The 27,895-nt window shown below is 44.4% G+C and overlaps 3 protein-coding genes across 5 annotated transcripts; 1 reads left to right on the plus strand and 2 right to left on the minus strand.

The window, feature by feature from the left end:
• Positions 1 to 26: 26 nt before the first annotated feature.
• On the minus strand, positions 27 to 8,611 carry LOC118401307 (U3 small nucleolar RNA-associated protein 4 homolog). 2 transcript variants are annotated; one of them, XM_035798697.2, is made up of 17 exons: positions 8,453 to 8,611; positions 7,891 to 8,059; positions 7,487 to 7,675; positions 7,300 to 7,384; positions 7,046 to 7,135; positions 6,711 to 6,922; positions 6,306 to 6,480; positions 6,109 to 6,200; positions 5,839 to 5,935; positions 5,618 to 5,682; positions 5,299 to 5,421; positions 4,720 to 4,876; positions 4,481 to 4,587; positions 4,270 to 4,365; positions 3,917 to 4,102; positions 3,573 to 3,683; positions 27 to 376 (listed from the first exon to the last, which is right to left on the minus strand). In XM_035798697.2, the coding sequence occupies exons 2-17, from the start codon at positions 8,047 to 8,049 to the stop codon at positions 260 to 262; spliced, it is 2,061 nt and encodes a 686-aa protein (XP_035654590.2). In that variant the 5' UTR covers positions 8,050 to 8,059; positions 8,453 to 8,611; the 3' UTR covers positions 27 to 259. The 2 variants fall into 2 exon arrangements, with proteins under 2 accessions (XP_035654590.2, XP_035654588.2); XM_035798695.2 differs by having other exon boundaries at positions 7,891 to 8,078.
• Positions 8,612 to 8,622: 11 nt separating this feature from the next.
• On the plus strand, positions 8,623 to 14,536 carry LOC118401308 (chromosome transmission fidelity protein 8 homolog). Of its 2 annotated transcripts, none has more exons than XM_035798698.2 (4): positions 8,623 to 8,700; positions 8,990 to 9,103; positions 9,403 to 9,556; positions 14,089 to 14,536. In XM_035798698.2, the coding sequence occupies exons 2-4, from the start codon at positions 9,078 to 9,080 to the stop codon at positions 14,320 to 14,322; spliced, it is 414 nt and encodes a 137-aa protein (XP_035654591.1). In that variant the 5' UTR covers positions 8,623 to 8,700; positions 8,990 to 9,077; the 3' UTR covers positions 14,323 to 14,536. The 2 variants fall into 2 exon arrangements, with proteins under 2 accessions (XP_035654591.1, XP_035654592.1); XM_035798699.2 differs by having other exon boundaries at positions 8,624 to 8,700; positions 9,046 to 9,103.
• Positions 14,537 to 21,847: 7,311 nt separating this feature from the next.
• Positions 21,848 to 27,586, minus strand: LOC118400766 (hyaluronan synthase 3-like). Its single transcript, XM_035797772.1, has 4 exons — positions 27,491 to 27,586; positions 24,578 to 25,222; positions 23,696 to 23,797; positions 21,848 to 23,568 (listed from the first exon to the last, which is right to left on the minus strand). The coding sequence occupies exons 2-4, from the start codon at positions 25,220 to 25,222 to the stop codon at positions 22,639 to 22,641; spliced, it is 1,677 nt and encodes a 558-aa protein (XP_035653665.1). The 5' UTR covers positions 27,491 to 27,586; the 3' UTR covers positions 21,848 to 22,638.
• Positions 27,587 to 27,895: the final 309 nt, after the last annotated feature.

The raw sequence follows: 27,895 nt of genomic DNA on the forward strand, positions 1-27,895 counted from the left end.
TCTTTGCAAAAAATGACAAAAGTCTGTACATTACAGTAAATATTTTATTTATTACTGTATCAAACAGTCTTTACAAAGCATGGGTCAGGGGTGTAGAGACAGGCTGTGCTCCAATGCCCTTCCCTGCTCCTGAAATGTGCAACTGGTCACAGCAGTCGCAATCTTTTAAAATGCAATGAATGTGTGCCCACTTCGGGGAGAAGGATAGAGAATCGAAGGGCAGCCACAAACAAACAAAAAACACACCTCTCCCTATTGTTTATGTGGCAAACTTTTTCTGTCTGACGGGAGCAGGTAGCTGGGATGTGATGGCCAGGAGGGGGCGCTCCACCATCACCAGAGACTGGTCATCCAGCAGACTCACAGACAGTAAGTCCTACACAGGAAACAGAGGATAAAGAAACTGATTTTACTCATTATCACATTTATAGAATATAAACATCTCATTGTTGTATTTTAGGGGTCTAACGGTTCACCAAACCCACGGTTCGGTACGTATTGCGGTTTTGGTGTCCTGGTTCGGTTTCGGTACAGCAGGAAAATTAAATGCCATTCACATTGTTCAGCATTCACAATATTCCTGGTATTGTCTGTTGTGACAGGACTGGTATGTTGTAAGTGTCCACTCTGAAGCTGCATTTGTAACAGAGGTCGACCGATTAATCGGAAGGCCGATTAATTAGGGCCGATATCGCTCGCGTTTTCATAACAATCGGTAATCAGCATTTTTGGACACCGATCGTGGTGGACTACATTGCACTCCACGAGGAGACTGCGTGGCAGGCTGACTACCTGTTATGCGAGTGAAGCCAGGAGCCAAGGTAAAGTGCTAGCTAGCATTAAACGCATCTCATAAAAAACAAATCAATCTTAACATAATCACTAGTTAACTACACATGGTTGATGACATTACTAGTTAATCTAGCTTGTCCGGCGTTGCATATAATCGATGCGATGCCTGTTAATTTATCATTGAATCACAGTCTACTTCGCCAAACGGGTGATATAACAAGCGCATTCGCGAAAAAAAGCACTGTCGTTGCACCAATGTGTACCTAACCATAAACATCGATGCCTTTCTTAAAATCAATACACAGAAGTATATATTTTTTTAACCTGCATATTTAGTTAAGAAATTCATGTTAGCAGGCAATATTAAACTAGGGAAATTGTGTCACTTCTCGTGTTCCTTGCACGCAGAGTCAGGGTATATGCAACAGTTTGGGCCGCCTGACTCATTGCAAACTAATTTGCCAGAATTGTGCGTAATTATGACATAACGTCGAAGGTTGTGCAACGTAACAGCAATGTTCAGACTTAAGGATGCCAGCCGTTAGTTAAAATACGGAACGGTTCCGTATTTCACTGAAAGAATAAACGTTTTGTTTTCAAAATGATGGTTTCCGGGGGTTGACCATATTAATGACCTAAGGCTCATATTTCTGTGTGTTACTAATATTAAGTCTATGATTTGATAGAGCAGTCTGTATGAGCGGTGGTAGGCAGCAGCAGGCTCGTAACAGCACATTCTTGCGTTTGTCAGCAGCTCTTCACAATGCTTCAAGCATTGCGCTGTTTATGACTTCAAGCCTATCAACTCCCGAGATGAGGCTGGCAATACTAAAGTACCTATTAGAACAATCAATAGTCAAAGGTATATGAAATACAAATGGTAGAGAGAGAAATAGTCCTATAATAACTACAACCTAAAACTTCTTACCTGGGAATATTCAAGACTCATGTTAAAAAGAAAACACCAGCTTTCATATGTTCTGAGCAAGGAACTGAAACGGTAGCTTTTTACATAGCACATATTGCACTTTTACTTTCTTCTCCAACACTTTGTTTTTGCATTATTTAAACCAATTGAACATGTTTCATTATTTATTTGAGACTAAATAGATTTTATTGATGTATTATATCAAGTTAAAATAAGTGTTCATTCAGTATTGTTGTAATTGGAATTATTACAAATCGTGCGATTAATCGGTATCGGCTTATTTTGGTCCTCCAATAATCGGGTATCAGCGTTGAAAAATCATAATCGGTAAACCACCAATTTTCAACCAGGTGGGAATTTACTAGTTGTGAAGTCGTAAATACCAGTTGGATGCATTCACGTGATTTGAACTCATTGAGAAACACTGATTGGCTAATGGCCAATCAGCTGCATCAACCATAAACTAAAAGTAGAGCTTCATGCTTGTAAACAAATTAAAGAGTTCAAAAAACAAATAGCCTTTTATAAATAGTGTTTTGTTGTTGCATTTAACAGCCGAAAATGCTGTTACGAGGCAATTTCCTTAGTAGGTGACATCAGAGGTCACCATGTGGGAGAAGTGGGTGCTCAGCATGATAAACAAGTTTCTCTACTTAGAATTACCAGTTGGAGAGACGTTCAAAGTGGATTTTTCCCAATCGTATGTGATAAATTCCCACTTGGTTACAAACACACTATGACACTGCCTCTTCTCCTCTGCAGAATTTGGTGCAAGGGGGAAGCTGGTAACGTGGCTTCAGCACTTTTACAAGGTGCTGAAACCCCTATTCTTAACCACAGAGAAGAGGCACATATCTGTGGCTATAAACCAAAGACTGTAAAAAAAATATATAATTATAAACTGGGTGGTTCGAGCAGTGAATGCTGATTGGCTGACAGCTGTGGTATATCAGACTGTATACCACGAGTATGACAAAACATGTATTTTTACTGCTCTAATTACATTGGTAACCAGTTTATAATAGCAATAAGGCACCTCGGGGTTTTGAGGTATATGGCTATGGGCTGTATCCAGGCACTCGGCGTTGCGTCATGCATAAGAACAGCCTTTACGCGTGGTAAATTGGCCATATACCACACCCCTCGTGCCTTATTGCTTAAATATAGCCTACCTATCGATCTTGTAATTTCTTTGGAACGGTCAAAATCAACTGCTTGAATGCAGAGGGGAGACAATGTGTTGTTTCTTTGCGTTTCCTTGCTCTGGAAGACTGGGGCGATGTCAATGTGTCAACATATTTGAGGTGTTGGCAGCGGCATAGGTTATTCTTGTTGAGCGTGGAGACATACTGTTAACATTTTATCCACAACTCTCTGTCAATCATCCTTGTAATCCACTAGGAAGTCTAAATGTTCCCAAACTGGAGAATCTTCCTCCTGGTTTACCACCCCCACCACCGTACAGAGCTACATTAGTTCCCGGCTGCACCTCACAAAAGGACAGTTTGAAACATGCCAATTAAGATTAGAATTTTGATTATGCATAGGCTCTTGTTGTTTCAACAGAATAGCCTGAAAAAAAATTCAGCTTAGATTTACAACGCTATTGTTGTAGACCCATGCCTCAAGTAAATCTGAGCTGAAAAATTGTTTCAGGCTATTCTGTTGAAACAATAGGCAGTGTTTTTATTTGTATGTATTAATTTGGGTTCACAGAGACTGAACCAAGGACCCCATCGAACAGTTTGGTACGAATATGTGTACTGTTACAATCCTTCTGTATATAAGATATATCCAACAGAATCCTGATATTGTCCCAGTTTGGGTTCTACCTGGCCAAACAGACACTCACCTGGAAGGTTTTACATATTTTGAAAGCATGGAGATGACTGGGCCTCTCCTGCTCTGATAGGTTTCTGAGGGTCATCTGATTGTAGAACTGGTTCTTCTGGTCAGGGAGGGGCTGAAAGGGAAGAGGGTGACAGTGTTAACCTCACAGGCCAGTAAAAGCAGGTGTATTCTAATGATAGTCAATATGACCCATAACAGGCCACTTAACCAACACTGTTCCTTTAATAGATGAAAAGGCTCAACCGAGAAGGACTGCTAAAGGCCATTATGACAAGGACATTGATGGATAAACACTTTAAAGAAAAACAAAAAAGGATATCTGTAAGAGAGATGCAGGTTTCTTACCAGACTTTGGTCGATGATGCAGAACATGTGCATGTCGTGCAAGAGGATCTGTTCAGGATTTTTAGGGTTGAAGGTCACGTGGGTGACGGGAGTGTCCCGGTCCAACCACAAGTTGTGAAGCCCCTGCTTCTGAAGCTTTCGGCTCCAGTCTGTGTACTGCTTCTCCACTATGGAGTACTCAAATATCTATAGACATGAACCAAAGAACTGTCAGCATATCTACACGTGTCAGAGTACTAAATCATAAAACTACAGCAGAAATCACAAGTTTCAACAAGATTACTCCTGTTAAAAGTATACTTGAGAGATACTAATATCTGCAGTGGCAGTATGAGAGATGGCATGGTGTTTACCTGTTGGTCAGCGTGCACCATGGTCAGGTTGTTGGTGGTGGGGTGGATCCCCATGGCACTGGGACAGGAACCATACACAGGTACTATACAGTGGAGCTGGAACACAAGAACAGGGTCATGTGAGGCTGTCATTGGAAACAGATTACGATATGTTTAGTCTTACAGAAGAACAGCTGTAGAGCTTGAATGGATCAGTGGAAAACCCAATCACCTTTAGTTTCTGTACATTGTAGACGTGAATCTCACAGTCACTATTTGCTGTCGCCAGCCACTTCCCATCCACACTGTTAGTCATTAAGTGAATGGGCTGTCTGGATCCTGGAGAAGGAATTAGGATTAGGTTATCCAGCACAAAGCTTTGGTTTTTAAGTGAACACCAACATTGCAGTTTCAGCAAGCAGTGTGCCAGTTGACAGGTCAGATAACCAATATTGCTGATGATCCACTGACCTGACTTAGGCTTGAGGGTGTGCACATACTTGCACTCAGATTGGCTAAGGGCAATAACGAGGACTGATGATTGGCTGGAAGCAGCAAACAGTTTGGAGGAGTCTGAAGAGAAACACAGCTGGTGTGCAGAGCGCAGGATCTTTGGAAGCTTGGGTACCTGGGGAGCGACAGATATGTTTTACTTATCTTACTGAACAGCGTATGAGGAGAACAAGACTGGGCTCAACCAGCAATGTTAGCATTTTAAACTGATATTTTAAAACGCTGACAAATGGTGCCATCTACTGGATGCTTAGTCTAAATATTAGAGTGAAATTATTGCCCAGTCAAAGCTGGACTATTTGAATGATTATAAATTTGACTGTCCCTTGGGAGAGTGAAAGCACACAATCTATTTTCAGATTCAACAAACTCAAATGACATTCAACTAGAACAAACAGGATTTTATGAATTAGTCAATCAATAAAATGGGATTTATGTAGCAGATCAGCAAACCACTTTAGCAAAAATGATAAAGTAGGTGAGGAGGCTGATTGTGTATGTAACATAATGGAGACCACAATCAAGACTTGTTTATACCTTGGTTATACTGATGTCATTATTGTCCGTCTGCAGCCTGTAGAGACGTACACTGGACATGGTGGAGTAGGCTAGCCATCCTCCGCAGGGGGACAGAGCACTGCAGCAGATATGATCCTCACCCTGAAGGCAAATATCACAGAAAAACAAAACTACAGTTGGAGGGTTTCTTCAGCATTACATAAACTCAGACTATGCAACTCAAATTCAATGCATACTGTCATTAGATCAGTTAAAATGAAAATCCCAAAGGTGAGGTGATTTTGGATAGTTCTACAGACTGAGGTGATAAACAGTTGTATGCAGGAGAAATGCCTACCTTTCTCTTGAGATGGAGGAGTTTCTCAGGTTTCCTCTTCAGAGGCAAACTGTCTCCTGGCTTCCCTGAAAGTTAGAGAGATGTGTTGTCAAATACAGCACACAATAACTATACCCATTAGACAAGTGTGATAATCATTCCCCTTTGTTTGAAAAGTTGCTACAATAATGTGCATGATATTGACTGTATTTTCCAATCATGTGAGTGAGTGAGATTCTCACCATGTCCATCACTCTCTCCCAGTCTCCACAGCTCCAGCTGGCCAGGGAACTGGAAGAGCAGTAGCCCTGCCTTCTTTGCACAAAATACTAGATTCCGCTGAAAAGAGCGGTAAAAAACAGGATGAAATCAAGATTTTTTGTGCAATTCTATAACAATCTGTTCAACGTTAATATGAACATTCTGTTGAATTCACCATTCACAATCTATGCAATTAACATTATTTGCAACAGCTCTGATACCAGAGTAATTTCTACTAGTTCTGTACTCACATGGGGAAAGTGGATCTTGCGAAGTGCCGAAGCATGTGACCTCTCATCAAACTTCTCCAAGAGGGGTCTCACTACAAGCTGGGTATCCATACCTGAGAAGAGAATGTATCCAGAATTAGTAATGCAGTCAATATGGAGCAGCATTTGTTGTACTACAGTAGCATTTCCCCCTTATCCATTTGAACATTAGCACTGACCTCCAGAGACGATGGCGGTCTCGATCTCAGCCAGGGCTCTGACATCATGCGTGTGGTTCTTGAAGGTCCTGGTTCTGACCCACTCCTTGTCTTGCTGCTGCTGCAGAGTAGGAGCAATGAACTGGAACTGGATCACAGTACCCTCTGACGTCCCCACCACCACGCTGCTCTCATCCTGTCAATCACACACAAACCAGTCTACAAGGAACCTCCACTCTAGTCAAGCCTACGAATTCACATTAGTTGGGTCAAACAAATCATGTTCACCTGCAACATATGGATTCAGACAATCAAAGAGACATCTATATTCTCTTGCACCTCCTAATAAACAGAGGGCAACAGTCTGGAAGGAGGGATAAAATATTGGTAAAGGGCAAGTGTCCATCACATTGAACACCCTCTCACCTTGGAGACAGACAGTGCCAGCACATCCCACTTGGTCACCAGGTGTGTTTTGACGAGCGTACCGGTGTGTCCGTCCCAGACTTGGACCTTCCCAGCAGAGTCACCACTGATGATAGTACAGTCTGACAGGAAGACTACACTCCAGACTACAGTCTCCCGACTCTTAGAGCCTCCAAAGCCCCGGTCCACCAGGAGCCTCTGTACAGCACGACCTGAAACAGCAAACACTGGAGGTCAAGATCAAACAAGTCAAAAATTGGAAACCTATCAAAAATGCACTGTGGTTAGCATACTAACTGCCTGACAATATTTTCACATGGCTGTTCCTAACTCACCTGTCGGGACATCAAAGACACGGATCATGTCCATCATGCCAGCAGCAATCTGTGTGCCAGAGGGGTGCCAGGAGAGGGATATGATGCGACCTGAAAGACAGGATTACACAGTTTAAGCTGCACTAGAAGAGGTCAGTTGTCAACACAGCTGCAACCCCATTGACAGCAAGGATGACAAAACATATCAAGAAAGGTTGTAATGTAAGGAAGGAACAAATGTTTAGACAAGTGAATCAATACTCTGTTCCACTCACCTTTCTGTCTGTCCAGATTGCGCTCAAACTGAATGCTCTCTTCTAGTACCTCAAACAACTTCACTGTCCCATCTTCACATCCAATCTAACATTAGATAAAAAAACATTATTAAATTCCATCTAAAGTCAGCATGAAAAACAAATTCCAATATGTTTGAAAGGACACTATTAGAGAGATGTGACTGACTGCTAAGTGTGCCCCCTGAGAATTGCTGGTGATGGTCCAAATGGGGCCCCCGTATGCCTCCAGGGAGTACTTGGGTCTCAGGTTTTCCAGATCATATTCTGTGATCTCTCCATTTAGGCCAGCACTGAACAGGCGTCCTCCAACCCAACACAGGGCCTCGATTGACCGGGAGTCCTTCCCTGGAATAACCTGCAGATTCCAAAACGAGTATTAATTAATGGCAAGTGTGACAACCAGCCGTGGGTGGATTTCTGTCGACAATGTTAATCAACAATAAGCATCAACAATGTCCTAAGGAGGGAGGTGTAAAGCCTTTTAAGTGTGCTATAATGTAGACTAAGGATCAAGCATAATGTTTATTTTAATTCTGAATAGGCCATACATGTAAACAACGAGTTACTAACCTTTTCCTGGAAATAGTGGTCTGCGAAGTTGAAAATCTCCACACTCCCATCCATTCGTCCCAGGGCCAATCTCTCTGTGTGGGCATTGAATGCCATAGCTCTGATGGCAGTTGGCATGTAGTCGAAAAATCGAACCCGGTGCACTTTAAACTCCCCCATTGTCGCTAATCTAAGAAAACAGTTGGATGCTAAAATTAAGAGGATTAAGAGTTTTGCATGGAAGTCATTATTGTTATGCAGTTAGCTAGCCTCGTGCCATTTGTTAACTACCGACTAAACTGTCATAATGTGATGCAAGTCATAATTTGAAACATGTAAGCAACAAAATGGCTATCTAGCAACTAAAAACAAAATAGCACGCTAATAAGTTCTCGTTAGTTAGCTAAATAACTAGCTACGTTACTTGGATAGCTAACGGTACGTTAGCTAGCACACAATTTGGCTGGTAAACTAGCTGTTCGTTTGACACTGAAAAAACACCGCTTACCTATGCGCAAATCATTATATTGTTGACATGTAACAATTTACAATGCACATACAAACACTTAAAGAAAACGCTTACTTTTATCGTCCCTTTCTTTAGTGTTTTCTTCACTTTTCCCAAACATTAATTCCTATGTCCACACGTCGAATTACAGCAGACACCACGTTGGACACCTTTGAACTGGAAACGAAAACCACTACATGCAAGTGACGCGAATGTGCGCCGGATGAAGATGTACCATCTTCGTGGCGGGAAAAACATGAAAACAAACAGGACTTTTAAAAATATTTTTTATATTTTTTATTAACAACAAATCAATACAGAAGGTACAGGAGGGAACACAAGTATATATAGATTATATACCATGGACAATCGACCTAGGGGGTGCAATATCACATTACAATTACACAAGGACCTTAAGGCACTTAACTTACATACACTTATAATTCTAGCAGCTTTTTTGTTAGTAGAGTATTTAATTGTCTTAAAATACAGTTCAATTTATTTTTGTAGGGTAAGAAAATTTGTTTGTAAATTGACATTTGTGTATATGAAATTTGGCCAAAAGAATAATGAAATGAATTACATAAAAATGTTTCATCTTAAAACAAACAGGACTTGTCAGCGACAGAATTAGCGTTAATGCGTCATTATATTTACCTCCCCTGGAGAGTGTTTCAGTTACCTTTCTGCGAGCAGCACAATGGTTCAAATTGTTAAAACTTCAAGGTAAGACTTCTCAATCAACTGAATTCTTATACATGGTCAATTCAGAGAAGTTTTGTCTGTCTCGTCGCAGAGTATGAAAACATTCAGGATAGTATAATTCCCTAGCTAGCGAACTATTTCATTTCGTCAGATGGTTATAAACAGAGTTCGATATGTTGAGAGACAGACAGCATTGACACTCGCAATCAGTCAGTTGTTAGTGTATGAATGAGGAATTTCATCATGTTTAGTGACAATGTTTGATGTCTATGTATTTGGTGAGAGCATCTGTTTCTACTCCCCTATCCATCCCTGTCCAGTGTGAATGGACCTGGTCCTACTGAGTGGCTGCTGGTTGAACTCCAGGGGGAAATGATGTCCAGGCAGAACTCTGGATTGGCTGGGAACCTGATGGGATATCTGCTCTACACCAGAGATCAAATCAAATCAAATTTTATTTGTCACATACACATGGTTAGCAGATGTTAATGCGAGTGTAGTGAAATGCTTGTGCTTCCAGTTCAGACAATGCAGTAATAACCAACAAGTAATCTAACTAACAATTCCAAAACTACTGTCTTATACACAGTGTAAGGGGATAAAGAATATGTACATAAAGATATATGAATGAGTGATGGTACAGAGCAGAATAGGCAAAATACAGTAGATGGTATCGAGTACAGTATATACATATGAGATGAGTATGTAAACAAGGTGGCATAGTTAAAGTGGCTAGTGATACATGTATTACATAAGGATGCAGTCGATGATATAGAATACAGTATATACGTATGCATATGAGATTAATAATGTAGGGTAAGTAACATTATATAAGGTAGCATTGTTTAAAGTGGCTAGTGATATATTTACATAATTTCCCATCAATTCCCATTATTAAAGTGGCTGGAGTTGAGTCAGTGTCAGTGTGTTGGCAGCAGCCACTCAATGTTAGTGGTGGCTGTTTAACAGTCTGATGGCCTTGAGAGATAGAAGCTGTTTTTCAGTCTCTCGGTTCCAGCTTTGATGCACCTGTACTGACCTCGCCTTCTGGATGATAGCGGGGTGAACAGGCAGTGGCTCGGGTGGTTGATGTCCTTGATGATCTTTATGGCCTTCCTGTAACATCGGGTGGTGTAGGTGTCCTGGAGGGCAGGTAGTTTGCCCCCGGTGATGCGTTGTGCAGACCTCACTACCCTCTGGAGAGCCTTACGGTTGAGGGCGGAGCAGTTGCTGTACCAGGCGGTGATACAGCCCGCCAGGATGCTCTCGATTGTGCATCTGTAGAAGTTTGAGTGCTTTTGGTGACAAGCCAAATTTCTTCAGCCTCCTGAGGTTGAAGAGGCGCTGCTGCGCCTTCTTCACGATGCTGTCTGTGAGTGGACCAATTCAGTTTGTCTGTGATGTTTATGCCGAGGAACTTAAAACTTGCTACCCTCTCCACTACTGTTCCATCGATGTGGATAGGGGGGTGTTCCCTCTGCTGTTTCCTGAAGTCCACAATCATCTCCTTAGTTTTGTTGACATTGAGTGTGAGGTTATTTTCCTGACACCACACTCCGAGGGCCCTCACCTCCTCCCTGTAGGCCGTCTCGTCGTTGTTGGTAATCAAGCCTACCACTGATGTGTCGTCCGCAAACTTGATGATTGAGTTGGAGGCGTGCGTGGCCACACAGTCGTGGGTGAACAAGGAGTACAGGAGAGGGCTCAGAACGCACCCTTGTGGGGCCCCAGTGTTGAGGATCAGCGGGGAGGAGATGTTGTTGCCTACCCTCACCACCTGGGGGCGGCCCGTCAGGAAGTCCAGTACCCAGTTGCACAGGGCGGGGTCGAGACCCAGGGTCTCGAGCTTGATGACGAGCTTGGAGGGTACTATGGTGTTGAATGCCGAGCTGTAGTCGATGAACAGCATTCTCACATAGGTATTCCTCTTGTCCAGATGGGTTAGGGCAGTGTGCAGTGTGGTTGAGATTGCATCGTCTGTGGACCTATTTGGGCGGTAAGCAAATTGGAGTGGGTCTAGGGTGTCAGGTAGGGTGGAGGTGATATGGTCCTTGACTAGTCTCTCAAAGCACTTCATGATGACGGAAGTGAGTGCTACGGGGCGGTAGTCGTTTAGCTCAGTTACCTTAGCTTTCTTGGGAACAGGAACAATGGTGGCCCTCTTGAAGCATGTGGGGACAGCAGACTGGTATAGGGATTGATTGAATATGTCCGTAAACACACCGGCCAGCTGGTCTGCGCATGCTCTGAGGGCGCGGCTGGGGATGCCGTCTGGGCCTGCAGCCTTGCGAGAGTTAACACGTTTAAATGTCTTACTCACCTCGGCTGCAGTGAAGGAGAGTCCGCATGTTTTCGTTGCAGGCCGTGTCAGTGGCACTGTATTGTCCTCAAAGCGGGCAAAAATGTTATTTAGTCTGCCTGGGAGCAAGACATCCTGGTCCGTGACTGGGCTGGATTTCTTCTTGTAGTCCGTGATTGACTGTAGACCCTGCCACATGCCTCTTGTGTCTGAGCCGTTGAATTGAGATTCTACTTTGTCTCTGTACTGACGCTTAGCTTGTTTGATAGCCTTGCGGAGGGAATAGCTGCACTGTTTGTATTCGGTCATGTTACCAGTCACCTTGCCCTGATTAAAAGCAGTGGTTCGCGCTTTCAGTTTCACGCGAATGCTGCCATCAATCCACGGTTTCTGGTTAGGGAATGTTTTGATCGTTGCTATGGGAACGACATCTTCAACGCACGTTCTAATGAACTCACACACCGAATCAGCGTATTCGTCAATATTGTTATCTGACGCAATACGAAACATATCCCAGTCCACGTGATGGAAGCAGTCTTGGAGTGTGGAGTCAGCTTGGTCGGACCAGCGTTGGACAGACCTCAGCGTGGGAGCCTCTTGTTTTAGTTTCTGTCTGTAGGCAGGGATCAACAAAATGGAGTCGTGGTCAGCTTTTCCGAAAGGGGGGCAGGGCCTTATATGCGTCGCGGAAGTTAGAGTAACAATGATCCAAGGTTTTTCCACCCCTGGTTGCGCAATCGATATGCTGATAAAATTTAGGGAGTCTTGTTTTCAGATACAATGAATGCAGCCTCCGGATAAATGGATTCCAGTTTGCAAAGAGTCAAATAAAGTTTGTTCAGAGCCATCGATGTGTCTGCTTGGGGCGGGGGGGGTATATACGGCTGTGATTATAATCGAAGAGAATTCTCTTGGTAGATAATGCGGTCTACATTTGATTGTGAGGAATTCTAAATCAGGTGAACAGAAGGATTTGAGTTCCTGTATGTTTCAAATCAAATCAAATTTTATTTGTCACATTAACATGGTTAGCAGATGTTAATGCGAGTGTAGCGAAATGCTTGTGCTTCTAGTTCCGACAATGCAGTGATAACCAACAAGTAATCTAACTAACAATTCCAAAACTACTGTCTTATACACAGTGTAAGGGGATAAAGAATATGTACATAAGGATATATGAATGAGTGATGGTACAGAGCAGCATACAGTAGATGGTATCGAGTACAGTATATACATATGAGATGAGTATGTAGACAAAGTAAACAAAGTGGCATAGTTAAAGTGGCTAGTGATACATGTATTACATAAGGATGCAGTCGATGATGTACAGTATATACGTATGCATATGAGATGAATAATGTAGGGTAAGTAACATTATATAAGGTAGCATTGTTTAAAGTGGCTAGTGATATATTTACATCATTTCCCATCAATTCCCATTATTAAAGTGGCTGGAGTTGGGTCAGTGTCAATGACAGTGTGTTGGCAGCAGCCACTCAATGTTAGTGGTGGCTGTTTAACAGTCTGATGGCCTTGAGATAGAAGCTGTTTTTCAGTCTCTCGGTCCCAGCTTTGATGCACCTGTACTGACCTCGCCTTCTGGATGATAGCGGGGTGAACAGGCAGTGGTTCGGGTGGTTGATGTCCTTGATGATCTTTATGGCCTTCCTGTAACATCGGGTGGTGTAGGTGTCCTGGAGGGCAGGTAGTTTGCCCCCGGTGATGCGTTGTGCAGACCTCACTACCCTCTGGAGAGCCTTACGGTTGAGGGCGGAGCAGTTGCCGTACCAAGCGGTGATACAGCCCGCCAGGATGCTCTCGATTGTGCATCTGTAGAAGTTTGTGAGTGCTTTTGGTGACAATCCGAATTTCTTCAGCCTCCTGAGGTTGAAGAGGCGCTGCTGCGCCTTCTTCACGACGCTGTCAGTGTGAGTGGACCAATTCAGTTTGTCTGTGATGTGTATGCCGAGGAACTTAAAACTTGCTACCCTCTCCACTACAAGACTGTACTTTCATCACACCATGTCTCGTTAGCCATAAGGCATACGCCCCCCGCCCCTCTTCTTACCAGAAAGATGTTTGTTTCTGTCGGCGCGATGCGTGGAGAAACCCGCTGGCTGCACCGCCTCGGATAGCGTCTCTCCAGTGAGCCATGTTTCCGTGAAGCAAAGAACGTTACAGTCTCTGATGTCCCTCTGGAATGCTACCCTTGCTCGGATTTCATCAACCTTGTTGTCAAGAGACTGGACATTGGCGAGAAGAATGCTAGGGAGTGGTGCACGATGTGCCCGTCTCCGGAGTCTGACCAGCAGACCGCCTCGTTTACCTCTTTTTCGGAGTCGTTTTTTTGGGTCGCTGCATGGGATCCATTCCGTTGTCCTGTTTGAAAGGCAGAACACAGGATCCGCGTCGCGAAAAACATATTCTTGGTCGTACTGATGGTGAGTTGACGCTGATCTTATATTCAGTAGTTCTTCTCGACTGTATATAATGAAACCTAAGATGACCCGGGGTACTAATGTAAGAAATAACACGTAAAAAAACAAAAAACTGCATAGTTTCCTAGGAACGCGAAGCGAGGCGGCCATCTCTGTCGGCGCCGGGACAGAGGCTATAATGCAGTGCTAGTACACTCTTCTGTTACCTCTTTCCACTCAGAGATGTTGTGTCTTGTCTTTACTGTGCTCACCTGTGTCCCCCTCCCCAGGGTGTACCTGTGCTCATTGTGGGACACCACATCCTCTATGGGAAGGTGGTCAAACTGGAGAAGCCCTTCGCTGTCCTGATGAAACACTCTGGCCTCCCACAGGGGGAGAAGGTTCCCATGGAAATCAACCAGCAGAACCCCACCACCTACTCTATTTCCCCCCTCATCAAGAAGAAGCTCATCTTCAATACTCGCCCAAAGCCCATCATCACTAATGTGCCCAAGAAACTGTAGTGAAGTACTTGGTCATATGCATTATAGGGCTCACTGTCGCAAAACACTTTTAACTGGAAAAAAATGGACAAGTTCAGATAGTCCCTGTTGCAGTCTGTTTTCTTCCGTTTTGTGCCTGTTGCAGTCTGTTTTCTTCCGTTTTGTGCCTGTTGCAGTCTGTTTTCTTCCGTTTTGTGCCTGTTGCAGTCTGTTTTCTTCCGTTTTGTACCTAACGACCTTGATCCTGGTCACCTCAATGGGAGTAAAGGACATGCCGCACTCTTAATGACGCCAGACCTACAAGTATGGAGCACCCATTGCAAGACTACTTGGGACACACTCCTCTGGGTTGAGGTTATGGGACATCTGAAACTAGGCTGTGTGCATATTTGTTTTGTTATGTCAGTGGTTTTACACTGCTGGAATTTGCTTAACGCTGTGGTGTATTATTAAAATATCTTTATTATTGCACTTATCAGATGACAGGATTTAGTCATTTGTACAGTGATTACTTTCAGATGGGGAAGAAATCACCACAACAGTCGAATGAGAATCTTTTTTTTATTCAGATAAAAAACACATTTTTTTTTCAACTGCTGTACAAGTCGGAAAAATAACTGTTTTGATTTGAAATACAAAACCTTTTTCCAACAACATGTCTTGCCTTCTATATTTAAACATAATGAAATACATAGGTGGTTACAATACTTTATTTTCAGCTATTACATACCAATAAAATGGGTATTTTATGTTTCAATAGCCATATGCTGGTGCATGATTCTGATTTTCTTTGTACCCTACTACTGTATTAGAAATGCTATCTTGGTTTACTACTTTTACATGACACTTATAACTGCCTGTTCTAAATCTACATGAAGCATCATCCCTAAATCATAATAGGGATAATGGTGATATGAGTGATTTCTCGTCCATGAAACTACAAAAAGACAAGTGTGGCAATGTTGAACACTAGAGACCAAACTACACTGAATAACAGATTGTGCTAACTACATCACATTGTAAAAATAATGTAAAACGCTATTGTTTCAGGAAATGTACAAATCCAATAGTTCCTTTTAAATATAGGTCTATTCTTAAACCCATAATTCTTGTACATCTTCAAAATATCTTTGAATATATACAATACACAAAATATATTACTTTGCAATATACTGTGAAACATTGCCTTTATGTAACATTGAATGTTGTATGAGCTGAGATACCATGGTTTGTTCGATAGGCTCAACAGTTGTTCTGCGGCATTGAGACACCTTAGAAAAGTCTGGCATAGATTTTCAGTCACAGACGTATTGAATAGTTACATCATTATATTCAAAACAATTATAAGACTGGGTTTTTTCATGTCAGATATGCTTACATCATATGGCTGGACATCTAAAGTCACTCAGCATTATGAGACCAATTGATTTGTTGTCAAACAGTGGCAGGCTGTATCAAGGAAATCAAAAATTGCTGACAATATTGTAGACTGAAAGCAGATGTTCAGCCTGATAGATAGGCTATAACAAAGATTGTATTTGACATCTCCACACAAACGAATGTCAGACAACACTGTCATAGTCGTCTCTATGGTATCCTTGCCTCATTTCTTCACATAATCCAAATATGTCAAAATCAGAAGAATCAAAATCACCTTTATTCGCCAAATAAATGTACACATACTCATAATTTTACTTGCTGATATGGTGCTGCTAGTTTACACACATCATAAATGTGCATAGAGAGTCTTATTACACAGTCACCTGACATACACCCTCAGGAGTAGAAAGGGAAAGGTCGGTCACATCTACATGTTAAGACAGATGAATAATAGAGATTAGTTTGTCTGTACACAATTCTAAACACTAAGTTCAGTGTTCCAGCATTCAGGATATTCCTTAAAGAGGACCAAAGGGGTTGCAAGCATCCCTAGCCTCCTAGTGGCTGTTTATGTGTGTGTTAGGGGAAAGGGGGGAGGTCCCTTCTTGGCATGCACATATAAGTGTAACCATAGATGTCCACCATTTTTGCTCCATGTTGGCTGAAGGGACCAATTCATCCAGCCACACAGTACAACATTTCCCCCTCTGTGCCTGGCCACCCCACCCCACACTACACACAATCTCTCTGGCTGGCTGGCGTCTCTTAATGGCCTTGTGACTCCAACATGTTTTCCAATGTACTGCCTAAAACCAACCCCATTAATGACCACAAGTAACTGAATGAAACACTTGTGTAAATGAGGGATGCAAAGTATATTGAAAGCAGGTGCTTCCACGCAGGTGTGGTTCCTGAGTTAATTAACAATTAACATCCCATCATGCTTAGGGCCATCATGCAGGGCAGGCTAATATTTTGGCTACCATCAGTGGTGTAAAGTACTTAAGAAGGAAAGGAAAATAGTCCAATTCATGCAATAATCAAGAGAACATCGCTGGTCATCCCTACTGCCTCTGATCTGGCGGACTCATTAAACACACATTTCCTTTGTAAATTATGTCTACATGTTGGAGTGTGCCCCTGGCTAACCATAAATAAATAAAAACAAGACAATGGTGCCGTCTGGTTTATACTTCTACTTTTTCTTTTGATACTTAAGTATATTTTAGCGATTGCATTTACATTTGATACTAAAGTATATTTAAATCTAAATACTTTTAGACTTTTACTCAAGTAGTATTTTACTGGGTGACTCACTTTTACTTGAGTCATTTTCTATTAAGTATCTTTACTTTTACTCAAGTATGACAGTTGGGTACTTTTTCCACCACTGGCCCCCATAGGGGATAATTTCGTAATTATCGTATTTCGTCGTCCTAACGTAGTCTACTGCCCAGCAGCTAGCCAGCTAGCTAACGTCCACCATCTACCGAATAGCAGCACTGTAGAAACTATTACACTCAACTGAACGACTTGATTAGTGTAGTGTTAGCTAGCTACATAGTTGTCTTTGCTGTCTTCGTATCCAAGATAATTGTGTAGTTTAGAGTGTGTAGTCTTAGAGTGATTATCTTAATTTACTGAGGTTAGCTAGCCAGCTGTTTGTCGTCCTTAACATAGGAGACACTGCTAGCTAGCCAACAGCTAGCCAACGTCTACCGAATATAACTTCCCACTCAACAACCCGGTCGCATTCCGCTTCGCTCCACAGGTAGTATCACATTTTCATTTCATTTCATTACAGCACAACGGTTTGATTTGTTTGATCGTAGCTAGCTACATAGCTAGCTACATAGCCGTCTTTGTATCAAAGATAATTGTGTAGTCTAGAGCGATTTTCTAGGTTAGCTAGCCAGCTATTGTCGTTCTTTTAACGCAACGTAACGTAATCAACACTGCTAGCTAGCCAGCTAGCCCCCGAATAGCTGCACTGTAGAAACTATTACACTCAACGGAATGACTTGATTAGTGTAGTGTCAACAACGCAGCCACTGCCAGCTAGCCTACTTCAGCAGTACTGTATCATTTTAATCATTTTAGTCAATAAGATTCTTGCTACGTAAGCTTAACTTTCTGAACATTCGAGACGTGTAGTCCACTTGTCATTCCAATCTCCTTGCATTAGCGTAGCCTCTTCTGTAGCCTGTCAACTATGTGTCTGTCTATCCCTGTTCTCTCCTCTCTGCACAGACCATACAAACGCTCCACACCGCGTGGCTGCGGACACCTAATCTGGTGGTCCCAGCGCGCACGACCCACGTGGAGTTCCAGGTCTCCGGTAGCCTCTGGAACTGCCGATCTGCGGCCAACAAGGCAGAGTTCATCTCAGCCTATGCCTCCCTCCAGTCCCTCGACTTCTTGGCACTGACGGAAACATGGATCACCACAGATAACACTGCTACTCCTACTGCTCTCTCTTCGTCCGCCCACGTGTTCTCGCACACCCCGAGAGCTTCTGGTCAGCGGGGTGGTGGCACCGGGATCCTCATCTCTCCCAAGTGGTCATTCTCTCTTTCTCCCCTTACCCATCTGTCTATCGCCTCCTTTGAATTCCATGCTGTCACAGTTACCAGCCCTTTCAAGCTTAACATCCTTATCATTTATCGCCCTCCAGGTTCCCTCGGAGAGTTCATCAATGAGCTTGATGCCTTGATAAGCTCCTTTCCTGAGGACGGTTCACCTCTCACAGTTCTGGGCGACTTTAACCTCCCCACGTCTACCTTTGACTCAGACCTCTCTGCCTCCTTCTTTCCACTCCTCTCCTCTTTTGACCTCACCCTCTCACCTTCCCCCTACTCACAAGGCAGGCAATACGCTCGACCTCATCTTTACTAGATGCTGTTCTTCCACTAACCTCATTGCAACTCCCCTCCAAGTCTCCGACCACTACCTTGTATCCTTTTCCCTCTCGCTCTCATCCAACACTTCCCACACTGCCCCTACTCGGATGGTATCGCGCCGTCCCAACCTTCGCTCTCTCTCCCCCGCTACTCTCTCCTCTTCCATCCTATCATCTCTTCCCTCTGCTCAAACCTTCTCCAACCTATCTCCTGATTCTGCCTCCTCAACCCTCCTCTCCTCCCTTTCTGCATCCTTTGACTCTCTATGTCCCCTATCCTCCAGGCCGGCTCGGTCCTCCCCTCCCGCTCCGTGGCTCGACGACTCATTGCGAGCTCACAGAACAGGGCTCCGGGCAGCCGAGCGGAAATGGAGGAAAACTCGCCTCCCTGCGCACCTGGCATCCTTTCACTCCCTCCTCTCTACATTTTCCTCCTCTGTCTCTGCTGCTAAAGCCACTTTCTACCACTCTAAATTCCAAGCATCTGCCTCTAACCCTAGGAAGCTCTTTGCCACCTTCTCCTCCCTCCTGAATCCTCCTCCCCCTCCCCCTCCTCCCTCTCTGCAGATGACTTCGTCAACCATTTTGAAAAGAAGGTCGACGACATCCGATCCTCGTTTGCTAAGTCAAACGACACCGCTGGTTCTGCTCACACTGCCCTACCCTGTGCTCTGACCTCTTTCTCCCCTCTCTCTCCAGATGAAATCTCGCGTCTTGTGACGGCCGGCCGCCCAACAACCTGCCCGCTTGACCCTATCCCCTCCTCTCTTCTCCAGACCATTTCCGGAGACCTTCTCCCTTACCTCACCTCGCTCATCAACTCATCCCTGACCGCTGGCTACGTCCCTTCCGTCTTCAAGAGAGCGAGAGTGGCACCCCTTCTGAAAAAACCTACACTCGATCCCTCCGATGTCAACAACTACAGACCAGTATCCCTTCTTTCTTTTCTCTCCAAAACTCTTGAATGTGCAGTCCTTGGCCAGCTCTCCCGCTATCTCTCTCAGAATGACCTTCTTGATCCAAATCAGTCAGGTTTCAAGACTAGTCATTCAACTGAGACTGCTCTTCTCTGTATCACGGAGGCGCTCCGCACTGCTAAAGCTAACTCTCTCTCCTCTGCTCTCATCCTTCTAGACCTATCGGCTGCCTTCGATACTGTGAACCATCAGATCCTCCTCTCCACCCTCTCCGAGTTGGGCATCTCCGGCGCGGCCCACGCTTGGATTGCGTCCTACCTGACAGGTCGCTCCTACCAGGTGGCGTGGCGAGAATCTGTCTCCTCACCACGCGCTCTCACCACTGGTGTCCTCCAGGGCTCTGTTCTAGGCCCTCTCCTATTCTCGCTATACACCAAGTCACTTGGCTCTGTCATAACCTCACATGGTCTCTCCTATCATTGCTATGCAGACAACACACAATTCATCTTCTCCTTTCCCCCTTCTGATGACCAGGTGGCGAATCGCATCTCTGCATGTCTGGCAGACATATCAGTGTGGATGACGGATCACCACCTCAAGCTGAACCTCGGCAAGACGGAGCTGCGCTTCCTCCCGGGGAAGGACTGCCCGTTCCATGATCTCGCCATCACGGTTGACAACTCCATTGTGTCCTCCTCCCAGAGCGCTAAGAACCTTGGCGTGATCCTGGACAACACCCTGTCGTTCTCAACTAACATCAAGGCGGTGGCCCATTCCTGTAGGTTCATGCTCTACAACATCCGCAGAGTACGACCCTGCCTCACACAGGAAGCGGCGCAGGTCCTAATCCAGGCACTTGTCATCTCCCGTCTGGATTACTGCAACTCGCTGTTGGCTGGGCTCCCTGCCTGTGCCATTAAACCCCTACAACTCATCCAGAACGCCGCAGCCCGTCTGGTGTTCAACCTTCCCAAGTTCTCTCACGTCACCCCGCTCCTCCGCTCTCTCCACTGGCTTCCAGTTGAAGCTCGCATCCGCTACAAGACCATGGTGCTTGCCTACGGAGCTGTGAGGGGAACGGCACCTCAGTACCTCCAGGCTCTGATCAGGCCCTACACCCAAACAAGGGCACTGCGTTCATCCACCTCTGGCCTGCTCGCCTCCCTACCACTGAGGAAGTACAGTTCCCGCTCAGCCCAGTCAAAACTGTTCGCTGCTCTGGCCCCCCAATGGTGGAACAAACTCCCTCACGAAGCCAGGACAGCGGAGTCAATCACCACCTTCCGGAGACACCTGAAACCCCACCTCTTTAAGGAATACCTAGGATAGGATAAGTAATCCCCCCCCCCAAAAGATTTAGATGCACTATTGTAAAGTGGCTGTTCCACTGGATGTCATAAGGTGAATGCACCAATTTGTAAGTCACTCTGGATAAGAGCGTCTGCTAAATGACTTAAATGTAAATGTTAAATGTAATGCCCCCCATTGACAGGGTATGAGTGGTTGTGCATGAAAACGATGTAATCCGTATGCCATGGCCATCTCAGTCACCAGATCTCAACTCAATTGAACACTTATGGGAGATTCTGGAGCTGCGTCTGAGACAGCGTTTTCCACCACCATCAACAAAACACCAAATTATGGAATTTCTCGTGGAAGAATGGTGTCATATCCCTCCAGTAGAGTTCCAGACAATTGTAGAAACTATGCCAAGGTGCATTGAAGCTTTTCTGGCTCGTGGTGGCCCAACGCCCTATTAAGACACTTTATGTTGGTGTTAACTTTATGTTGGCATTGCACTCAGGAAATAACTTCAAAGTACTACATTTTCGTGGGGGCTCTTTATCTGTTTAACCCCAATTTCAGTATAAAAAAACTCCAAAATATTGTGGTCACAATTCATGGCCACCAATACTTGAAGGAATTGCAAACAATTTTGTGCCTTGTGAAACTGATGTGGAGGTTGCAGTTTTTAGCCCCAACAACAGCAAACTCTAATTCATAGCCAAGACAACACTGAACACATATTCCTGGTGGCCCACACAGTTTGTACTTGAACATCTATATCACCTCTGGAAATGTACTGTACCTTCAAATTGACCTACTGCACCATTGGTAGATAGAGGCTGAGCAAGTCTGTAAACAAACATTGTTTCATTTGTCTTGTTTGCACTTTCAAGTTGCAAGTTATGCAATCCTCATTTAATAAAATCATATGAACACAACTTAAATAGCACACAAGTGGAAACTTCCACGACATTATCTCCATTCTCCAACAACAAAAAACACATGTCAACTTAGACATGGTAGCACCTACACTAATACCACCTGACCTTGATAAAATGGGATCATGTTTTTATTTTCTCATTATGGATTTACATCTAATAACAGCAATGGAGTTAGTACTTGTGTTGTATAAATGGTACAACATGTCAAAAAACAAGTGCTCTTTGGTCATAGTCTACATGATGGAATTAATGTGGGATTATCCTCACTTGGAAAAGTACATCCTGTAATGAACACTGCAGTATAATGTGAATACAATTTGGCACCCATAGAACAAAATGGCCACTGAAACTCACTGACTCATCCAATACTCTTGCAAGCCATTAGCTTACGAGCTAAAAGTTTACCCTGGGCCTGTTCATCAGCACCAAATGTATTTGTAAGTTATGTTTGTATTAATGTTAGATTGTCTATCACTTTTTGTATGACAAAAATACAACTGTAGATCATTGTGTCTCCTGATTGCGGCAGAGAAGGCCCTCAGCTCAGTGCATCAAGTAACATATCAACATTGCTTCATACTGACACACACCGTGTCATAACTCTTATGATCTCTGGTATATCCCGGCCACACCTTGTCCCACCATGGCCAAACGGGATGTGTGATAATGTGCTTTATATCCATGGTAAGGACCATGGCCACTGGTAGACGACTCTGTGCTGTAGAAAAGGTTTGTAACCTACTTAACCAAGTCTCCCAGGTTAATGTGAGAACTGTCCGTCCATTGTCATTCTACAACACATTCATGCCCCATAGGTCCCAGAGGTTTAGCACCATGGAGACAGAGTGGTGGGGCCACAGACTGGCTCAGTTGTTCTAGCAGCACCACAAGGGACTGAACAAGGATCTATGTCTTATGCCTCTGCGTACGGCAGGTGGTACTGCTCCTCCCTCTTGGTGCAGCGCTTGGCCACTATCGCCAGGTAAAGAACCAGCAGAATGAGCCAGTAGCAGGCGTACAGGATGACCCCAGCGATGAGAAGCGCTTTCTCGGTTTCACTGAAGGGCTCCTGGGTCTCACAGTAGATGGTGTAGGCAACCCCACCCAGCAGCACAACCCCCCACACTGTAACAGGCACCGCCCCTATGAAGTTCACCACAATCTTCCTCCGCCCTGACGTGCCCCAGCCAGCCTTATTGATAGTGAGCAGGGCAAAGATCTTGGCTGGTAGCAGGCTGGACATGTAGAGGAGGGAGTAGAGTGACATGAAGATCATGACCAGACTGCCCCTCAGGAAGCAGGCGTAGGTAGCCTTCACCATGCCAACCAGCTGCACTGTCAACAGGAAGAGAAGGATGTTCCACAGGCGCCCACGGTAGAACAGGTGGATCACTGTGGCAACAAGGAAGAAGGGAAAGAAACCCGTCACCACAGACTCGTATGTCATCCAAAGGCTGTGCTTGTGGAACCAGAGGGCGTTGTACAGCCACTCTCTGAAGTAGGACTTACTCCAGCGGGTCTGCTGGTTGAGCCAGCGGAGGTAGCGCGTTGGCGTTTCAGTCTGGCACTTGGAGCGGGCTGTGAACTTGGTCTTGTAACCGAAGCTCAGCACGCGGTTGGTGAGGTGGCGGTCGTCACCAAAGCTGCACTTGCTGCCCAGGAAGGTCTGGTGATACCAGGGCTCTAGGAACTGCTGCAGCAGGGAGTTGCGGTACATGCCCAGGGGACCACTGATACACTGCACACAGCCAAAGTAGGACTGGCAGGCCCGCTCCACATTGAAGGCCATCCAGTAACGAACACTGCTCAGGAAGGAGATCCACGAGTCATACTTATTCAGGATCTGAAGGGAAACAGAGACAAGTGAGGAGAAACTGTTACTGGTGATTCAGTAGAACTAGTAAATACATTTAGAAAGGATGACAATAACAACAATGTGAAGGGTCTTCTTAGAGAAAGAATTCTCTCACCTGAACATCTCCACCTACTCCGCCGACCTTTGCATCCTCTTCTAGAATCTTCAGCATCTCTATGGTGCACGCTGGATCCAGAACTGTGTCTGAATCACACACCTGCAAAGCCACACATACACAGGTGTATTATTTCCATCCTTATAATATAACTGACATGGAGCCAAGTTGGTGGTAATGGGATTGGCTTTGACAGTGGATTAATCTAATTTGCTTATCCCATCACACAATCATTGATCTATTGATCTTACTACGATTGCTGTAGTGTTGATATGTGTGCAATACACACTGATGTGGTCTACATTAATAAATGAGTGGTTAAGTGTTTATAAATGATTGCAAAAGACCCAAGAATGAAGGCTTAGGGACACAGCAGGTGATTCAGGTCCCCTGTGTTTCATCAGGTGCCACTCAAGTTAGCTGAAAGAAATTAGAGACTCCTGACAGCACACAGCTGTTCAAGAAGTATACAGAAGAGATCCAGCTGAACAACTGAACTTTGACCCTGGCAATGCAGTAATATACTGTATTATTGCTCTATGTATACAGAATGCAAGCCCAGGAGAAATGCAGACATTTCAATCAGTTGCTATAATATGTAACACTTGAGAGTGTATAAAACTCACTTGGGAGGGGGGGAAATGCTGTTCGTGACTGGCCTTTGAGTAATGGGATTACCTCTGTGTGCGTATGTGTGTGTGCGTGCGCGTGTGTGTGTTTTCGCAGCTTTGAGATATTGCTCTGTAATGGAAGAGCATCGATACAAGGCCTTGTGCCAAAGTCTGTGGAGACTCAGTCACAAGGAGATAAGGTTACCTATTTATATCAAGCAGAACAGAGGACCCGTTGAGAGATGCAAAATTTAAACACAAAGAGACTTACCTGCATATAGTCCACAGAGTCTCCCAGGGCTTTGAAGGCTGTGTACATCACCTCTCTCTTCCCTCCCCACTCCTGCATGATACAGGAGTAGCGACAGCCTCTCACTAGCCTGGTCACACGTGCAGCCTCCTGCGCATGCAGGGACGCTGCTCCAGTCCCCCCTCTGCCCACCCCTCCACCCCCGTCACTGTGGTAGTTCCCCTTCCACACCACGCTGCCAGCCTGGTCCACTCCACCCATCACCTCCTGGAAGATGTCCATCATGTAGTGGTCCTCCGGTCTGTTCCCGTCCACCACCAGCACCACCTTCAGGCTGGGGAAGGAGATGCGGCGCACGCTGCAGAGGCACTTCCTCAGGTAGTCTGGGTCCTCCTGGTAGGCTGCGATGCACAGGGCCACAGAGCGCCGCAGGTACTGGGGCCGGGCGGGGCTGCGCATGTGTCTGTGCTCCAGGAAGGCAAACAGGCTCTGAAGGAAAAGATGCAGGGACAGGATGGCTCCGTACAGGCCGAAGGACAGGTGGTGCTGCTCTGTGTGGATGAACTGATAGCCAGTCACATAGGCCAGCAGGATCCCAAACAGGACCACCGTGGCGAAGAGGGTGGTGGTTACGATATGCAGCACAGTCCTACAGCGAGAGGGCATCTGGGGGGGAAAGGAGAGGGGAAGGAGTCAGAATGTGAACAGACAGAAATGTTGGAGGACAGACAGAGCTCAGGCTGGGTTTGGATGGAGGCAGACAAGAAACCACATGTGTTTAAGAAAATCCAAAGCAGGTAATACACTTTGAGATGCCTTATATGAATTTATCAAATACCATTTTTAGCCAGGCCTTGAATGTATAAATACATGTGGTTGGGTTTGATTAGTGGTGAATTTATTTTATATTGCCCACATCAGTAGTTGTCTATACAGTGATAGAGAACACCAAGGGATAGCTCACACAGGCTTGCCCTGATAAGCTCCTAGGAACTACAGGCAGATGATGAGTTCACAGGTTTACATATTAGACATGTTTATTTGCCCCCTTATTTCGGTAAATGTAATTGTAATTTCCTGTCTTTTCTGTCACACCCTTAACGACCAGTACTCTTCTGAAACATACATTAACCAGGCTATCCACTCTTCATTACACTAAATAATGGGATTTTTGGCTACGTCAAAAAGTAAAGATTAAGATTCAAGCAATACCCACATTTTTCCAAATGAAAGAATGTGAAAGACCTCACCTAAAAAATGTAGAATAAACACGGAGAAACAGCATAGCCATTTACAACCTTATAACAATCTCTGGAAATGATGCCTAGTTCATCAGTTGGCCTTCATTTTCCTGACAGACAGAAACAACTGGCTAGAGTAACTTCTGTCTGGCATCTCCAGCAGTCTTACATTTACATTTACATTTAAGTCATTTAGCAGACGCTCTTATCCAGAACGACTTACAAATTGGTGCATTCACCTTATTCAGACTCAGTCAGACTCTCTCTCTCCTCCCAGATTAATGACTTTAATTAAAGGCGAGGCAGGGCTTGGCAGACACTCAGGAGTGGCCAGAATGGAGAACAATTCCCCCCCTTTCATTGATTAAATTACCTCCCTGTGCACCCCTCTCGGTTCGGCTGGAGAAAGACGGCCCTCATTCACAGCCCTCATATCATAACATACACTTCTTTGGAAAACACTGGCAGAAATGTAAATAACTACTCACCAAGTGGATTTACATCCTGGCACTGTCACACATACAGTACATTCTCCCATCATGTTTCTATGAGACCCGCTTCCAATGTTATAATACACTAAGGAACTTGTAACACACACACACAGTCAACCCTGGTGTATATATTATTTATTCTACTGCGTGACCAAGTCACTACCCACTTTATATTTGTAGATACAGTGTAAATAAAGTCAATCATTACAATGCATACTACCTCTCCTAATACTTGTTATTTTTGACTTGACTCTTTTATGGTTATTTATACTGATTAATGTACTGTATTGAGGGAGCTAGCACATAAGCATTTCACTGCACCTTTTATACCTACTGTAAACTGTGTATGTGACGAATAACATGTAGATTTTATTTTATTTAAGCAACTTGTAATTAGGGTAAATATGGTACTCCACCAGAATAAGTAGTACACTACCCAAACTCAATTTCCAGGATATCACATTATTCCAAATGTATTCCACCATGCATGGTATTGTATCTAGAATTGTTTTTGGAAAGTGAGTGCAGATTAATTCAGTGTCAACTGACAACACATAACTATTCCCCTCTGAAGGCCAGTCTATGATCCATGGACCATGGGGGGCAATATGAGGGGCGAGGCAGCCAGCATGCTCTAAATGCCCCCTGGGCATAGAGAAGATGACAGGCAAGTAGACAGACAGGGACAGGCTCTGTTTGACCCTAATTAGAGAGCCACATTCATTGGGGGGCTGTTAGCAGCCAGGATAAGAAAAGAATAGAGAGGGGGCTCCATGTGAAACACTATGGACTAAATATCATGTTTCAGGTAGAAACTAGGACTTCCAAGTTGAACTGCACAGCCAATGAATAAACAATAAATAAATCAAATGAAGAGTAACGTTAGTTGTTGCTGTTTTTAAGGAATCATGAAGATGAACAGTGTCATAGATCACTGATGCAGAAACCCATAGAATTCCAGCCTCTGAAATGTCACATCGCCAAAACAATCACAAAATCAATTCTATAACCACCATAACTTTCTGCACTAAACCCTCTAATTAACATCTCCCCAAAAAGAAAGAGAGAGAGAGAGACCATTCCACTACTATACAATGCACTAACCAACACAGACTGTAACCCTTCATCACCACTTAAGGCTATATCTGAACAATACTGTAGTCAGTCTCCATGGTAGTGAATGGTCAAAGCCCAGTACTCACTGTGGTGGTAGAGGTGATAGCTGGCTCACACCTGGAGGATTAGGGTATCATCTCATGATCAAGGCTTTGTCCCTGCGACTTAAACATACATATCCTGGTGTAGTACATGTATCTCCTCTGGCTTGGATTTCCCATTCACATTAAGAATCTGCTTTGCAATTCAGCGGCTCTCGGGCGAGCTGCAGGTCAGCATTCACAGAGGAAAGGCTGGCAGGTATTTTCAGGCGAGATCCAAGCTCAGGCACAGGTAGCTATTCCCAGGTGGGTCCCAGGCAGGTATTCTCAGGTGTAATGCCTCCCTCCAGCAGACTGAATGGACTGTATTCTCAGGTGTAATGGCAGGCTGGTGCAGACTGAATGAGCATTTTGGCTGTGGGACAGGCACTTTTACAGTGACTACAGAAG

This window comes from Oncorhynchus keta, chromosome 22 (genome assembly GCF_023373465.1).
Source record: "Oncorhynchus keta strain PuntledgeMale-10-30-2019 chromosome 22, Oket_V2, whole genome shotgun sequence".
In the NCBI taxonomy this organism is placed as follows: Eukaryota; Metazoa; Chordata; class Actinopteri; order Salmoniformes; family Salmonidae; genus Oncorhynchus; species Oncorhynchus keta.

Excerpts from the sequence above, each read along its gene's own strand:
- LOC118401307 (XM_035798695.2), bottom strand. The coding sequence starts at position 8,498 with ATGTTTGGGAAAAGTGAAGAAAACACTAAAGAAAGGGACGATAAAA. Across the intron at positions 6,481-6,710 it reads TGGCACTGTCTGTCTCCAAG|GATGAGAGCAGCGTGGTGGT; the intron begins GTGAGAGGGTGT and ends TGTGATTGACAG. Across the intron at positions 3,684-3,916 it reads GCATCATCGACCAAAGTCTG|CCCCTCCCTGACCAGAAGAA; the intron begins GTAAGAAACCTG and ends CTTCCCTTTCAG.
- LOC118401308 (XM_035798698.2), top strand. The coding sequence starts at position 9,078 with ATGGTTCAAATTGTTAAAACTTCAAG. Across the intron at positions 9,104-9,402 it reads CAAATTGTTAAAACTTCAAG|TGTGAATGGACCTGGTCCTA; the intron begins GTAAGACTTCTC and ends ATCCCTGTCCAG. Across the intron at positions 9,557-14,088 it reads TTATTTGTCACATACACATG|GGTGTACCTGTGCTCATTGT; the intron begins GTTAGCAGATGT and ends CCCCCTCCCCAG.
- LOC118400766 (XM_035797772.1), bottom strand. The coding sequence starts at position 25,222 with ATGCCCTCTCGCTGTAGGACTGTGCTGCATATCGTAACCACCACCCTC. Across the intron at positions 23,798-24,577 it reads ACTCTGTGGACTATATGCAG|GTGTGTGATTCAGACACAGT; the intron begins GTAAGTCTCTTT and ends GTGGCTTTGCAG. Across the intron at positions 23,569-23,695 it reads GAGTAGGTGGAGATGTTCAG|ATCCTGAATAAGTATGACTC; the intron begins GTGAGAGAATTC and ends GTTTCCCTTCAG.